Source organism: Brachypodium distachyon, chromosome 4, assembly GCF_000005505.3.
Source record: "Brachypodium distachyon strain Bd21 chromosome 4, Brachypodium_distachyon_v3.0, whole genome shotgun sequence".
Lineage (NCBI taxonomy): Eukaryota > Viridiplantae > Streptophyta > Magnoliopsida > Poales > Poaceae > Brachypodium > Brachypodium distachyon.
Window position 1 is genome coordinate 40,122,884 of NC_016134.3, and position 16,530 is coordinate 40,139,413.

At 43.6% G+C, this 16,530-nt stretch overlaps 2 protein-coding genes across 2 annotated transcripts; both read left to right on the top strand.

Annotated features, from left to right (window-relative positions):
* Positions 1–2,000: 2,000 nt before the first annotated feature.
* Positions 2,001–8,529, top strand: LOC100843405 (MADS-box transcription factor 8). Its single transcript, NM_001302875.1, is given in 8 exon segments — positions 2,001–2,185; positions 5,529–5,607; positions 6,505–6,575; positions 6,987–7,086; positions 7,482–7,523; positions 7,668–7,709; positions 8,207–8,367; positions 8,466–8,529. Coding segments are annotated over 8 exon segments (744 nt in total).
* Positions 8,530–10,198: 1,669 nt separating this feature from the next.
* On the top strand, positions 10,199–12,508 carry LOC100846340 (L-ascorbate oxidase). The gene is made up of 2 exons (XM_003576671.4): positions 10,199–10,825; positions 10,952–12,508. Exons 1-2 carry the CDS (start codon positions 10,460–10,462, stop codon positions 12,326–12,328), a joined length of 1,743 nt encoding a protein of 580 aa, XP_003576719.1. The 5' UTR covers positions 10,199–10,459; the 3' UTR covers positions 12,329–12,508.
* Positions 12,509–16,530: the final 4,022 nt, after the last annotated feature.

Consider the following 16,530-nt stretch of genomic DNA (forward strand, 5'->3'; position numbering starts at 1 on the left):
CACCCGGGTTTGGCCGGCCGGTGGTGTTGATTTATACGGATAGGGCCCTTTGGTTTCGAGGTATTCGATCGACGGATAGGGCTCTCGCTACCTGGGGTCGCATTCGCATATGTTGCGATTTGGAAAAATTATTTTGGATTTGATCGCTTCTAATTTGGACGATTTCCCGAGCAATGTATAGAGGGCCGGAGCAACGTCGGCAAATGGTAATGTATTACAAAGCGTTATTCGTGGAAAGAAAACGAAATGCCGTGTTAATTAGTTAGGCACGTTTCAACCATGCATGCCTATGATCATCTTAATTTGAGTGGTTTTGATCTCCTGTTTTTTTCCCTCCTCGTGTTTGATTCTCATGTTTGAACTCCTTCGCTTGAATAATGAAACGGGGAAGAGCTTTTGTCTTTGTTTCAAAAACCTTTTGGAGGGATTTTAATCCATATATAGGGCTTTTCTCCTAGCTACAAGGTCCTTCCGATCACATGACTACATGAGTCAGGCTACCAAACTCACAGTGATATATTGTACCCCCTCCGTCCCATAATTCTTGTCGAAATATTACATGTATCTAGACATTTTTTAGGAATAGATACATTCATTTTTAGACAAATTTGAGTCAAGACAACCCAACGACATGTGCCGTAACACATGCGGGCCCCACATGTCAGACACAATGTCAAACAACTCCGTCCGATGCATAGTAAGTGTCGCTGATTTAGTACAACTTTGAGAACGTCTGCTTCCAGAGTGATGATTATGTCAGAAGATTAGCTCCAAGTGCGGTTATGTGAAACCCTAGCCTAAAAAAAATCATGGTTTTTGTGAAATTATTATACAATGTATATAGAGAGGGAGTATACTTGGAGAAGATATTAGGCACAAATTTAGAATTAGAGTATATCTTAAAAAGGGAAAGACGCACCGCGTCAAAGACAAACAAACCAGGCAACAATTGGTTGCTTCAACCGAGCATGCAAGCATGTTAATACTAAATCATGCGTGGTTCTTATCCAGGCAGGTAGATATAGTTTCTTCAAGGGAAGAAGCTACAATATAGGTACGGAGTAGATCACAAGTTGAGCCGAAACTAGATGGATTTATGTCCTTTTTCTGGAACTGAACACATTCCAGCATGCACCAATACGGAAGCGAAGACCACACGGCTCCGGACCATGATCTTACGCACAAGTGTAGTACATGCGTACATACCACATATACACGCAGCAATAGGTCTGGTAGCTCGCGGCAAGTCCCAGACATGCAAAACTAACATGCTCTCGCCTCGCCCGGATGGAAGCGCTCCGTCCTGTCTACACGAACTATGGTAACCTTGTGCAAGGTCATCGGCGGAAGTGGCTAGGAATATACGGCCATCTACCGACCCAGCTTTTCTTCTCTCCCTCTGCCGGATCGAGACGAGATCGAACTCACGGCAACGAGGCCCTTGCCCGAAATCACAACTCCCCGAGGTTCCATCCGGAAATGCATGCTCGCGACTTTTCTCCCCACCTTTCCTCTCTCCCCCACCTGTCGAATGCCAATTGGCTCGCCCACCAAATGAATACCGGAGCCTCTCGGAGGCGGAGAGGGGGATTGATTGGTCACGAGTTGAAATTTCACGGGGGATCGAAAAGGTGGCGGGCGAGCTGGGCTAGCGTGTGCGTACGAGCTTGACAGCGACGGAGATTGATTGATTGGAGCGAGGAAGGAGGGGGACTCGGGCCCTAGGGTTTCGCGTCTCCCACCTTGCCGGAAATGGCAACGAGGGTGGGGGAGAGCATTGATCATATCACTCCTCCGCACCACCGCTTTCGCCTCGCCTTTTTAATCGCACCTCCCCCTCCGTTCTCCACCCCGTCCCGTCTCGCCTCCTCCTCCCCTTTCCCCTACCTTCCTCTTCTCCTCGCTTTTGCTTGAGCTTCGATTCCGTTGTGGTGGTAGTGAGCTAGCGTGCGCGGGCCGCGAGGTTCTCGGAGAGAGACTCTGGAGCTAGCGGCGGCGGCATGGGGAGAGGGCGGGTGGAGCTGAAGCGGATCGAGAACAAGATCAACCGGCAGGTCACCTTCGCCAAGCGCAGGAACGGCCTGCTCAAGAAGGCGTACGAGCTCTCCGTGCTCTGCGATGCCGAGGTCGCGCTCATCATCTTCTCCAACCGCGGCAAGCTCTATGAGTTCTGCAGCGGCCAGAGGTATACATGACGCACACGTGAAATTGTCACCCAAGGGCCTGCTAGATCTTCCCAGATCTGACCTCGGCGGGGTGATGGAAGCTAGTGAGCTTGGGGTTCTGGGTTTTGCGGGGATCTGGCTGGGATTAGAGACAAGGTACGGATCTGTGTGAGGAGGAGCTCGATCAGGGGGCTTGAGCTGCTGGGGTGTACCACTGCGCTCTCTCTGTCGTATCGTCGGGTTCGGGCAGGAACCAGTGCTAAAAAAACTTGGTGGATTTCATCGAGAATTTAGGGTTTCGGGAGCTTATGTATTGTCTCCTAACTAGGGCGTGGCGATTTTTCTTTTTTTGACAGCCAGGCGAGGCGATCTAAGTAGATCTGCCGTCTGCGGGCAATTCATCTATCAAGGTCGTGGTAATTAAATTCAGGGATGCATGGCGCGCTGCTTAATTTCTGGTTGAAGTTTCCAAATTTGCATGCATGCTGGGTCGGGAGCTAGTTGTGCAGAGTCAAGCAGGGATTTACGTGATGATTATTATTCCTTTCATTGGTCTCTCCTTGCAGATCTCTTAATTGGAGTACTAGTGGGGAGCGTTTTTCTTTGGGATCTGGTTAATTAATTGTTTGCTCGAGAGAGTATTTTTTTTGGGAGGGAGTTTGGGTGTACATAATTTGAATCTGACGATATCTTGCAGCGCGGGATAGTAGGTTAATTGATCAGGGCATCAGGCATCGCGTCAGATAAGTCAACGGACGTGTGTGTTGACTGATGGATTCTTAGCCCAACCTCCGGGTATTCTATTGCATGGACATCGATCATGTCGCTGGTTTGCTGCGGTTTTTCAGGGAGGGAGTCTTAGATTTTTTGGGCTTTCATGCGAGTTGTGGCTGCCGCGAAAATTGAACTAGATGCCGATGGAGATCCACACCTATATATATTGTCCTTTTTTTGGTTGTCTGAAGGGGATGCGCTTTGAAGTTTTTTTTTTGTAACAAATATAGGAGTTACATATATAAAATTAGCCTCAAAATATGCCAACCTTTGTTTCTATTATCCCTCGGTTTTCTTTCAAAAAATTGTTGGCGTTCAGCTGTGAGACAAGCCTGTGCAATACCAAAATGCATTTAGAGAAAAGCTATATAGACAGAAGTTGTTCCTTTCATTAAAAAAATGTTGTTCCTCGCAAAACTAAAAAAATTGTTTGATAAGTCACAGTTTAATAGACACATTAGAAAGTCTTCAACAATTTTTTCTTGATTCATACAGGAAGAAAGGACACACCATTTGCAGTTTCTACACTGCCAGTCAGTGTAATCCTTTTTCCAGCTCATGAAAAAAAAGAGTTGGAAATGCATGTCTTAGAGTTAGCTCTGCTGTGTTTTTTGTGAGCTTCTGTGTTTGTCTTCCCCCCCTCTTTCTCGTGAGTTTTGTACTTTCTTAACTTTTGTTCCTGGGCCGCATCACGCGACCCTCTTTGGCAATGAATGGATCGCTGTATCCTTTTCGTCAAAAGAAATGCATGTCTTGTTATTTTGAATGCGTATGTGTGATAAGCAAGCAAATGTAACCATGCACTTGTACTTCAGCAACAAAGGAAACATGTATGTGTCTCCCCTTCACCAAGAAAACAAAAGGAAATAAAAACTGTGGCCTCTAAGATCTCGTAATGAACTAATGATCTGCAACCAGTTGGATTTTAGTCCCAAAGCAATTCTGTTCTTGACTAAAAAAATATGGCATTTGCACTTTTAAAAAGGCAAAACATTTGTATGAATGGGTTTGATGATTTATACATGATTTAACAGGGTAACATATATTAAAATCTCTTCAGAACAGGTTTTTCTTAAGAAATAAAATAATGTACTACCTCATATGCTCTGGTTCAAATCCTGAAGACTCAAATTTGTGTTTTCTCTATCATCCCTTTAACTTAAAAAACAAACAGGAATGGTAAGTAGTAGTACTCATATTTCAAATAGGGCCGCGTCTTACTGTTAATCCTATATATGATGAGATGGAGTATACCTCTCACTGTTTGGTTGCTCACTAGATTTTTACTGAATTCTCAGTTACATCGTTTAGCTGATTATTTTTAAATTGGTGACAAATGTGTGTTCAGCACTAAAGGAAATAGTTGACATATCTTTGATTTGTATAAGCTCACAGTAAATTAAGCTTAAAATATATGCACTATTCACCATGTAGCTATATTAGTGAATGCCCTTTAATTATATATACAGCTTGCTGGCAATTAAATTGATAATCAATATTTCCGCACAAAGGACGAAAACTCATATTCGATGTGAAACATATGAAAAGTGAAGAGATGATCTAGATCTGGAGTTCTGTGAACTGCCTGAGACCCAGGTGGATATGCTCATGTACATGCATTCATCTTTAATTTGAAATTTTCACATCCTAAATTGGAAAGGTTTTCTGTTCACACTTCACATTATTTGCTGTTGAAGGAAACCTTTTCTCCACAAACATCATCTCAGTTCCAAAATCCGTGTTGTACATCTTCTGTAAAAAAATTGTCTGACATTAGAATGTTTTTTTTAGAAAAAATGAATGTGCTGTCCTCGCACTAATAACCACTCCCTCCGTTACATAATTCTTGTCGAAATATTTCATGTATCTATACACTTCGTAGGAATAGATGCATACATTTTTGGACAAATTTGAGACAAATAATTATGGAACGGAGGAAGTAGATGTTATCAAATGCACGAGAAGTAATGCTGTGAATTTCTAGTCCTTATTTTACTCTTTAAGCAGGGTAATTAAACAGAAGTGAACAAAAATAATGGCTAATAGCCCTTCCCTTTCAATAAAAATAATAATGGTGTTCAGTAGATTTTTGCTTGTATTGAAGCTGCATATGGTCCAGTACTGGCCGTGAAGTACACGTAAGGGTATAATCAGTGACTGACTTGAATTGTCATTCATTTCGTTGTCTGTCAATCTCTCGTGGCGGAGTAGTACTTTCATTTCAGTTTCAAGGCGAATGGCTAGTTTTATCAGATGTCCATTCAGAAGCCTAGCCATACAATTTCTACCTAGTGCTCCAGTATTTTATGCTATGAGATACTACCTTGTAGGTATGTATATAGTCAACGTCTACCTTGTAGCTAGAATCTGTTCGGTGGAAGCTAGCTACTCCTGCATGTCGATCTGGAATCTGAAACAGTACCAACAGCTGGATCAGTTCTCTTGTATTCTACTCTGGGTGATGTTATTCTGTTTATTTCCTAGTTCTCTTATTTTTTTTCACATTTTCAAACACTACGTACGTACTTGATGTCACGTGAACTACTATATCCCTTTAATTGGTTCTTTGTCCGTGATTTGAACTTGCAGCATGCCCAAGACACTTGAGAGATACCAAAAATGCAGTTACAGTGGTCCAGATACTGCAGTACAGAATAAAGAGAACGAGGTATACATTCTGTTTTATTTATTTTTGGTTCAGAGTTCTTACCTCCTGACTCCTGTATAGTATGTAGTCCTCCAGCTAGAGTCGAATTATGAGGAGTGCATGAAATAAACTTGTGTTCTAACTAACGTCCCTTCCATTGAAGGATACTAGCGGTTTGCTGATATTATCAAACAACCTAGCTAGTACATCTACGGACTACGAATGGATGAGATTAGAAGTTTGTGTACCACTTTACTAACTACCAAGACCTTTATGTATAACATAGTCAGGCAATGTTTATTATCTAGCTACGTACATACCTCACGAAAAAAATCTTGAGGCTTTCGGTCAAGAAAAAAACTTGAAGTTCTCTGTGAAAGGTGGAGATCATTGAACGGACTATATATGTTGTACAGAAAGCAACAACAGAAGTCTTATTGCATCAAGTATCTTATAATTCTGTTTAGGCTTGAAGAGTAAATATATATGCTAATTGCTTTTTAATAATCTGAACATTTTGTGTAGTTCCATTGTTTTCTACCTTCTTTCTACCAATTTCTGAGTCCTGGTTGCTACAGATCAGATTGTTGTTTCTTTTACAAAAAAAAAACAGAGATTGTTGTTTCTTTTTGTGTGATATTGTGAACGAAAGATGAACTACAATCACTGATCAGAAAACAAAGTATGATAGAAGTGGCCTTGAGTTGTCACAAACGATGAAAATCATGGTCAGATAGTTGTTAATTTCGCCACGTACCAGCATTGCATTGCATGTTAGTAAGCTTCATTATTTGTTGCCTTGCATGCAGGGGTGCGTAAATTGGGGCGCTCTTTTCCTTAATCATATTGCACTTTGTTACGATATCTAAGATTTGATTAAATAAAGTTCTTCGTACTGAAGCAGCACTTGTATTTCAGTTAGTGCAGAGCAGTAGAAATGAGTACCTCAAACTGAAAGCGCGAGTGGAAAATCTACAGAGAACCCAAAGGTAAGTAGTTTACTTCTATTGTTAGTTAGTTTTTGAAATAAAGCGAGTCCAGTAGTTCAAACTTGTCCAAATTTTAGTGAAGATGCTATAAAGGATAATAGATCTAGTCACATTTTTCAAAGGAGGTTAATATTCAGTAAAATGGTATTTCTGAGGTTCAGAAAACTAAATACACACATTTTTTGGCCTATTTAATTGGGTTATACTGGTGCTTTCTGGTGAAAGAAATGTAGCGCAAAATACATATCTGGAAGATACACATCAATATATAGAGGATAAATAAAGCCATAAGTCAAATATCATGTATTAATTGCAGTGAAGTTATTAGATGCATGAGCTTAGTGGCTACTGTATGGTTTAGTTGTGCAGAACACTACTTATTGTGGTCCCTTGATCTGATGACAACTGCAGGAATTTGCTTGGTGAAGATCTGGGGTCACTAGGCATCAAAGAGCTCGAAGAGCTTGAAAAACAACTTGATTCATCGTTAAGGCACATAAGATCTACAAGGGTAAATGACTATTAATTCCTCCTAGGACCAAATTCAATAGATTGTTTGCCTTAGCATTTTTAACGCTCGATGTTTCAAGTTTCTAACTGTCTGCTGCTACTCTTGGTTAGATTTTCATATTTGCAGAACTAAAATTTTCTTGATCTCTTTGATTTTCCATAATTATTCCAGGGATGGGAAGTTACACGTTAAGATACTTTAATCTTTGTAATGTTATTCCTGCAAAACAAAAATCATAATGTCATTGGCATGCATCATATGTCCTAGAAAACTAGACACAATTTGCTTCTTTCAGCCTGGAGTTTGGTACTAAGTTTATGCACACATGTCTGGAATCTGGATATCGTGTTACAATATTTCTTACAAAAATGCTGATCAAAATTGTAATCTTGCAGACACAGCATATGCTTGATCAGCTCACTGATCTCCAAAGGAAGGTATGCTCTTAACAATATCAAATGAATGACGAGTTCCATTATTAAATCTTAGTTACCTTTTCTTCAGATAAGAGCTTTTTTTTTCCGATCATCTTCAGATAAGAGAATTGACTGTTCCAACAATATCACTGAATAATTTTGCAGGAGCAAATGTTGTGCGAAGCAAATAGATGCCTTAGAAGAAAAGTAAGTTTAATTGCCCATGCTAATTAAGTTTACTGAATTTGTTTCCTTCTAGATAAGGTAATTAACTGGATTTTGCTATTCAGCATGCATCTGCTTTTCTTGTTTTCAAGTTGAAGCGATTCGTTTGCTTTTGGATATCCATAAGTTACCTGTTCCGAACCTATAAACTTCATGCTGGGCAAAGAACACTGTACACAAGTGTCGTCTGGCAGTTGCTTTGTACATACAGTATATGCTTGCAAACGCAGGCACATTCGTACACCAAGGACCATATATTGCAGTACGAACATATTCATAAACAAACTAATGCTTCAAAGTCCAAACAGAAATCAGTTAGCATGTCGTATCAGTACATTTTTCTATCTTCGTACTCCTAGAATTTGCATATTTGGTTATTACAATCATACCGTAGATCCTATTCTATTCGTACTGTCAAATATAGGAAATTAAGCGGACTGCACGATAAGTGACCTGTTTATTTTCTTCGTGCGGAAAAGCTGGAGGAGAGCAGCCAGGTGCATGGCCATATGTGGGAGCACGCTGCCAACTTACTTGGCTACGACCAGCGACAGTCTCCGCAGCAGCAGGCACCACACCACGGCGGCAACGGGTTCTTTCACCCGCTGGACGCCGCCTCCGAACCCACCCTGCAGATTGGGTATGCATACTAAATTAAATTCCATACGGCTCTTCTTGATGATCTTGGGCGGTTAACTAATCAATTTCAAACTATGACCTTTTCTCTAATCATCCCAGGTTTACTCCGGAGCAGATGAGTAGCTCATGCGTCACGGCCTTCCTGCCGACGTGGCTGCCTTGAAGACGGAGGTGATCCATCAATCCAATCCAACCAATAAACATGCGACGACTCTGCGTCGTCGCGTTTTACATGCTAAATATTCCGGAGAGGAGCGACTATCGCATCCATATATAGTTCTGTGTCTATGTTGAAAACTTTTGTGATCGATCGACGTGATGTCAAGACTGCTTGCTTGATGGCCAAAACGTATATGGCTGCCTGCTGCATAAAAACGACGTACGGTACGTACAGTGCCTGCGCATTTCATAACTTTGCATGCAGTGCAGCTTTAGCTGTATGTTGTGATGTAACGATGTTATTATTTGAGTCTGACTATATATAAATGCAAGTATGTTGGTGAAGCGAAATGCGGGCTCGTACGTACTTACGTACTGGATATCTAGCAAGTAGAAATTGTGCCTTGAAGTTAAGAATGCATGTAATTAGACTTGTCGGGTAAGCCGTACGTGTAGTTCCCTTTGCGGCTTTGCGTCTAGTCTGAAAAACGCAACGAAAATAATAGGTGTTATTATGTTCCTAAAAATAAGCAGCGGTGTAGCCAGGGTGGTCCAATTGACAAAAAAAAATATGGAAAAAATATATCACATATATACCACCCTAAAATACGCAGGACGTGCTTGCTCCACCTTATGCCTCTACACGCCATCAACCGCCTTATGTCGTGCCACTGGGCTCTCCGCTCGTTGAGGAAAACTGGAAACGAAGTGTTTGTGTTCGACTAATTGGATCGAAAAGGGCGTGATCAGGATCAACGATTGTACGGCTCATACAAAGAAACAAATACGACTCGTACTCGAGAAGGCACCGATCTAGAAATTGGACATTCAGACTTGGATGTGCCCTATATCATAGCAAAAATCCAATGTAGCATCATAATTAAAGAAATGAAGAGATTGTTGTTGTATTGTATCATAGCTACGACTTTTCGCATAAAAATTTAGGTAAAATATTACGTGCATAAATAAAGTACTAGAATAATTTAAATTCCCAATCCATAATAAGTGTCAGAGATTTAGTGTACAACTTTGTACTAAATCATCGACATTTTTACGGATCAGGAGTAATATTAAATAAGAGAGCCTAAGAGAACACACTTAAGATACAATGCATCAAGGAGTACTAGTATAAGAGAAAATGCTTTGAGAGAAACCTTAAAGATATTTATTCTTCAGTCGACTTTGATAGGTGCCCAATTATGATTTTGCATTTATTTATTCTATAGTTGCACGAATACCATGTTTAGATCGTATGGTTCTTAGCAGCAACCGGCTGTTTTAGAAATACCAAACCGTTAATTTCATACTGGTAGTGGTTAAAATCCACACCTCAGTGCTGAAAGGAACCCACCAACGGAACTTTGCGTGCATGCGTGACCGGATCCTGTCTTGACCACGCGCTGGTTCGACGACCGACTGATTTTCGTTAATCGTAAATGTCACAGGAGAGAGCCAGAGCCCAGAGAGGGGAAGAGAGATACTACTACTTCAACACGCACGAAACAATCGAGCATTAATTACCCCGAGACTAAACGTGCTTAATATTTCAATAATCCCCTCGTTTAGCTAAGGTCTACTCCTAGTCGTCACCAATCCAAAAAGATCACCAGCTACCCCTGTGCGCGGTGTGCACCCACTTGCATCTCTCGGAACAATTCAAATGAAGATCGTGTGCCCGCGCTGGATGTTTGACCAGCCTCGGCCTCGCGCCTACCTATAATAAAGAGCTTCGCCGGAAGCCGTAACATGCATCCTTGCACTTGCACACAACAACAAACACACACCCAAGATTGACACGAGCCAAGTAATTAATTGACCTCAGCGGTTAGCTTCTGCCTGTTGCTGAAGTTCACGGCGGCCAGCGCCAGTGCAACAACTAATTTAAGCGGCATTGCAAGTTTTGTGCTGCGTCGATCGATCCAACGGCGGCCGCGATGTCGCGGAGGCCACTACTGCTGCTCGCGGCCCTTGTCTGCGTCTGCAGCTCGATGCTGCTGGGTGCGGCGGAGGCCAAGACGCACCACCACACGTGGGACATCTCCTACCAGTACAAGTCCCTCGACTGCTTCGAGAAGCTCGCCGTGACCGTCAACGGCGAGTCCCCCGGCCCCACCATCCACGCCGCCCGCGGCGACACGGTCGTGGTCACCGTGCGCAACAAGCTCGAGACCGAGAACACGGCCATCCATTGGCACGGCATCCGCCAGATCGGCACGCCCTGGGCCGACGGCGTCTCCGGCGTCACGCAGTGCCCCATCCTCCCCGGCGAGACCTTCACCTACAGATTCGTCGTCGACAGGGTACGTAATCAATCCTCAAGCTCAATCACCAGTGACCAGCCAAGCTTGCAAATTGCTACTTTCTTATGCAATGCATTGTATCTGAATTCTGAATGTGTGTGCTCACGTGATTATATGTAATTTCAGGCGGGCACGTATCTGTACCACGCGCACTACGGGATGCAGCGGGTGGCGGGGCTGAACGGCATGATCGTGGTGACGGAACCGGCCGGCGCCGCCGTGGAGCCATTCACTTACGACGGGGAGCACACGGTCCTGCTGGGCGACTGGTGGCACAAGAGCGTGTACGAGCAGGCCACGGGGCTCTCGTCCAACCCCTTCGTCTTCGTCACCGAGCCCCAGTCTCTCCTCATCAACGGCCGAGGAACCGCCTTCAACTGCTCGCAGCTGGGCGCCCCCACCGGATCGGCGTGCAACGCTTCCTCCTCCTGCGCTTTGCCGCCGGCGGCCGCACTGTTCACCTTCGTCCCGGGCAAGACGTACCTGGTCCGGATCGGCAGCCTCGCGTCGCTCTCCTCGCTCAGCTTCGAGATCGAGGGGCACTCCATGACGGTGGTGGAGGCCGACGGGCACTACGTGAAGCCGTTCGTGGTCAGGAACCTCTTCGTCTACTCCGGCGAGACCTACTCCGTGCTGGTCAAGGCCGACCAGGACCCGGCCCGGAACTACTGGGCCGCGTCCCACATCGTGGGCCGCGACACGACCAAGACGCCGATTGGCAAGGCCGTCGTGAGCTACTCCTCCGGCGCCAACGGGCTGACGACGCCGCCGCCGACGGCCCCACCGGCCGGCCCAGTGTGGAACGACACGGCGATCCGGGTGGCGCAGAGCAGGGCCATCGTGGCCCATCCGGCCCACGTGATCCCGGCCCCGGCCAGGCCCGACCGCACGCTGCTGCTCCTCAACAAGCAGGCCAGGGTCGACGGCCACCTCAAGTGGGCCATCAATGGCGTCTCCCTCGCGTTCCCTTCCACGCCGTTCCTCGTGTCCATGAAGCGCGGGCTCACGGGCGCCTACGACCCGCGCCCGCCGCCGGACACCTACACGGCCGCCGGCGCCGACGGCGTCAACGCGACGGTGCGCAGCGCGGCGTACAGGCTGGGGCTGGGTTCCGTGGTGGACGTGGTGCTGCAGAACGCGGAGATGCTCAGCGGCGGCAACCGGAGCGAGACGCACCCGTGGCACCTCCACGGGCACGACTTCTGGGTGCTGGCCCATGGCGACGGCGAGTTCGACCCGGCTGCAGACGGGGGGAGGCTGGTGCTGGATGGGAGGGACGGCCAGGATCGGCCGATCATGAAGAACACGGTGCCGCTGCACCCGCACGGGTGGACGGCGATCAGGTTCCGGGCGGACAACCCCGGGGTGTGGCTCTTCCACTGCCACCTGGAGGCGCACGTGTACATGGGCATGGGCGTGGTGTTCGAGGAGGGCGTGGACAAGGTCGGAAGGCTGCCGGCGTCCATCATGGGGTGTGGACGATCCAAGGGCCTGCGGCATTGATCGGCATGCACATCGTTGATTCCACTCTTTTTTGTGGGGAGCACAATCTAAATCATTTACATGTACTACAAGTAATTAAGATCGATCGATCTTTACTCGTAAATAAGATCCAAACTACTGTATAAGGATTTGTACAATAATCAATTGTTCGTTAACGTTTACTCCCAACTGAACTACGTATATGGATGTGTGTATGTAGTGGTAATTAAGTTCTCTTGAAATAAGAAAACACTATCTTAAATCTTAGTGGTGATGTTCAACTCATACATAAAAAACTCAATTGCACATGAAAAATATTAATGTGCAACTGACTTTGAAAAATACTAAGTTGCATGTCAACGAGGACGTATGTAACTTACCAGAAAAGAAAAATCTAAAACACATTGTTTGGGTTTAGCGGGGTAGTTGTACCCAAACCCCACGAGAGGGAAAACCCCTAGTTTGATGACATATCTGTCCATGGATTACTATTTCGGTTGCATGTGTCTCACCTATCATCCTTTTTTTTTCGACAGCAGCCTCACCTACCCTACTCTCCAGTATTGAGGTGGTGGGCCTGGTGGCTTCATACCTTCAATCTCCATGTCTGGAGATTTCAGTAGGTGTAGTATGTGTGAGCCACTGAGCCCCTGACTGCTTGGAGCGTGTGGATGCGTCTACATTTTCTATCGATGTTCCTCGAAACAATATTTCAGAACTAAGGGAATGTATTCTGTTAACATGTACTCCTTCCTTCTGATCCTAAATTCTTGACTCAAATTTGTCCAAATATAAATGTATCTATTCTTAAAAAACGTCTAAATACATGTAATATTTCGACAACAATTTAGAATCGGAGGAAGTACTTTATTTTTTTCTTTTGCTTTTTTAAACGTCTTTTGTACTTATACATTTTTATTTCTTTTCATATTTGAAAACACAAAACTACATACATTAGTAAGTTTTTGAGAATAAAAAAATATAAATGTGCTGGCCACCAAACTAGCCCACGTAGGCCCGATTTTTTTCTAAAAACTTCAATATATTTTGATGGCATCTTAGGACTTGGGCTGAAGAGCAAATGGACCTGGGCGTCTTGGGCTGAATTTCGTAGGAGTACTCCGGACGATGCTTTTTCTAAAGGAAATGCAATCCGGGTGGTGCTTCTATGTGTTTAGTACCACATTGCTAGGCTAAAGCAAATTAGAGTTACTTATAACCTGTTTGCCGTACAAGGCAAGCACCACCTGGTACGTGTGGATAGCAACCATGAAGTATTTCTACAATTTAATCTAGTTGTGTAAAAGCCAAAATCCAAAAAAAACAGAAAAATAAAAAGTGCCAAAAAAATGTCTTCTAAACACACCGACATGGTGTCCTTAGCTCTTTTTTAATAATATATAAAAGATAAATTAAGTTCCACAAAATAAAAAAAAACATTTTTATTTCACTTTGCTTTCATGAAGAATTAAAAAACATTATAATTGTTCTGGAGAAGGGTCTCGCTGGAGAGGAGGTGAGACCTTGTCCCAAAGATTTCTTTCCCACGCCCATGGGGCTCGGACAACTCTGCCCTAGGCGAGGAGTACGTGCGACCAAAGTAACAACACAATGGAGAAAATGAGGAGGAAGATGGACGAGCATGTCCAAGAAGGAGAGACGCTGTTGCAAAGGAGGCTAGATTGATGTACTCATACATTTTAATCACTCCATTTTCTTCCAAATTATAAGGCAACAACGAGTTTTGAGATTTAATTTTTGACCATCAATTAGTCAATTAATATATGAGTTATTTCCATAAATTATTCAATTGGAATACTTTTTCCAAACGCAAATTCGATTGTATAATTTTTATACCACACGGTCCATGCTTAATTAGTCAAATTGATGGTTCCAATGTGAATTCAATTGTATAATTTTTGTACCACACAGTCCATGCTTAATTAGTCAAAATGATGGTTAATTAAAATTTCTCGAGATATGTGAGGTAGTATTCCATAAAGAAACGTGGGTATTTGACTAGTGAGCTGAACAATTAATGGTTCGCTTAGGAAGATATCACCTATGCTGTATGAAAAGTTCGTTTCTTTCCCCGAAAACTTCCACATTCATGTTGAAAATTGGATGAAGGTTTCGTCAAACACCTAATGGATCGAACTAAGGGACTCTTTGATTCATAGAAAAACCATAGGGAAAAAAGTCCTTTAGAGAGACTATTCACTCATTTGATAGGAATGAAGCATAGGGAAAAACACAGAAAATTTCCTTTGATCTGCGTTTTCAAACGAAAACACATGATAATTTCTACAATCCACCTAGTCCTCTTTTGTGAGATCGAGATAGGCAATCAGAGGGGGGGTGAATGATTGCGCGGAAGCAAATTAAACTTTCCCCGAAAGTTCAAACCCTAAATCACCTTTCTGTCCGTGATAGTAAACAACCGTAACTTTTGATTGGATGAACCAAAAAATACGTATGAGTATGCAAAAGAAAGGTATTGAAATTATCTAACCAACGCAACAAGAATAAGCTCAATTGAACTTACCAATCGAATGATATGATCAAACCAGTAACAGCTGACAGAAAGTTACGAGAATTAATTTATAATCGATTTCGAGGAATAACAAGAAAAATGAAGTAATCGCGATCTTTCCTTGATCTCATGATAAACCTGTAGCAAAGTATTATGAACTTGTGATAAACCTGCAGCAAAGTGTTAGAAAGATCTAGCACGAAAAATTCATGAAGATCCGAGAAAAACAGAGATGACGCCGCCAACGAATCTCTTTATTGCAACGATGTCGATCGATTACAAAAGATGCAACCATGCATCCAAGAACTCTCCAAGAATTGATCTAGATCCAAAACTCTGAGTTCCCTCACGTCCTTGCTAAAACCCTAGCCTAGACGTCCTCTGTTTATAAGAGAAAATCCACGACTCTAAACCGAGTCCGAATCCAACACGAACTCCTCTGTCCCGGTCGGTACTCTGCCCGTGGGGCCCGCATACGACCTCGGATTGAGATGACCCCAAAAGAAAAGTTGTTCGTCTCGACGACACGCACAACTTCAATGTGGACCACTTTTCCATCAGACGCCATATTGATGACGCTACTGTTTAATCTTTAAACAACTCTCATTTAGCCACGGCTGGACCTACATGTTTTCACGTCGATGCCACTCCATGCCATCGACTCTTCTTGTGATGTCTTCAAAACTCGACCATCACGTGTCGACTATCTCCAATACCGTACATCTCCGGTATAAACAACGTACGACAAATCGGTGCCCTCCCGGATCATCGTAGCATTCACTTTCATTGTTCCTTCACACGAACGTCCCGCATGATCTTGATCCCTCGACCTCAGCTTCTCCCAAGCTTCGTCCCTCGATCCCGTCATCGACCACGTTCCTCTAGCTCTGGCAACAACTGAAAGCGAACACACAAATAACCAGTACGAGCACAAGTCCACTATTTGACTCAGGGTAAGTTCCACACAACTCACGCCATATTTTTCACATAAGAAACTAATGGATCAACACACCAAAACCAAATCACTAAGTCCAAAACATGATACATGTCATCACATAAGTATCTATATTATTCAAAGTATCCACATCAATGTCTTACCTAAAACACTTGCTAATGTTACACATCACCTATGATTTCACATCTTTTTTTAATTCCTTTACACGAACACTAAACATTTACTTTAGTTGGTGGTTTGGCCTTAATTGACTTGTCATAATGGGAGTAACATAGAATCAGTATCTATGTTACTACCTTCATAATGGATGGTATCATAGCTATGGTAGCATAGGGTCTTCATTTATTAATTTACAAGAGACACCATGCATCGGAAAACACTATGTTACCGGTATCATATTATGATACTGCTATCTCTTTCTTCATTTAATTATATGCCACATCAACCAAATGTTTAGGTGGCATTGAATGATACCACATTTGTTACTCCCACCATGACCGGTCTTAGGATTCCTACGTTTTTCTATTCCTGCGACTCAAACACCAAAGCCAATTCTTTGTTCTGCACATGCGTTCTCTATGTTTTTCCTATTTATACCTTCTTAAAATCCTGCGAATCTCAAGATGATCTGCCAGCGGCTAGTCTGTCGGAGGTGTTCATATGTGTAGGATGTGCGTGTGTATTTGTGAGCGCTTGCGTTTGTACGCCCGGCGGATCCATAGGGTGGCCAGGGTG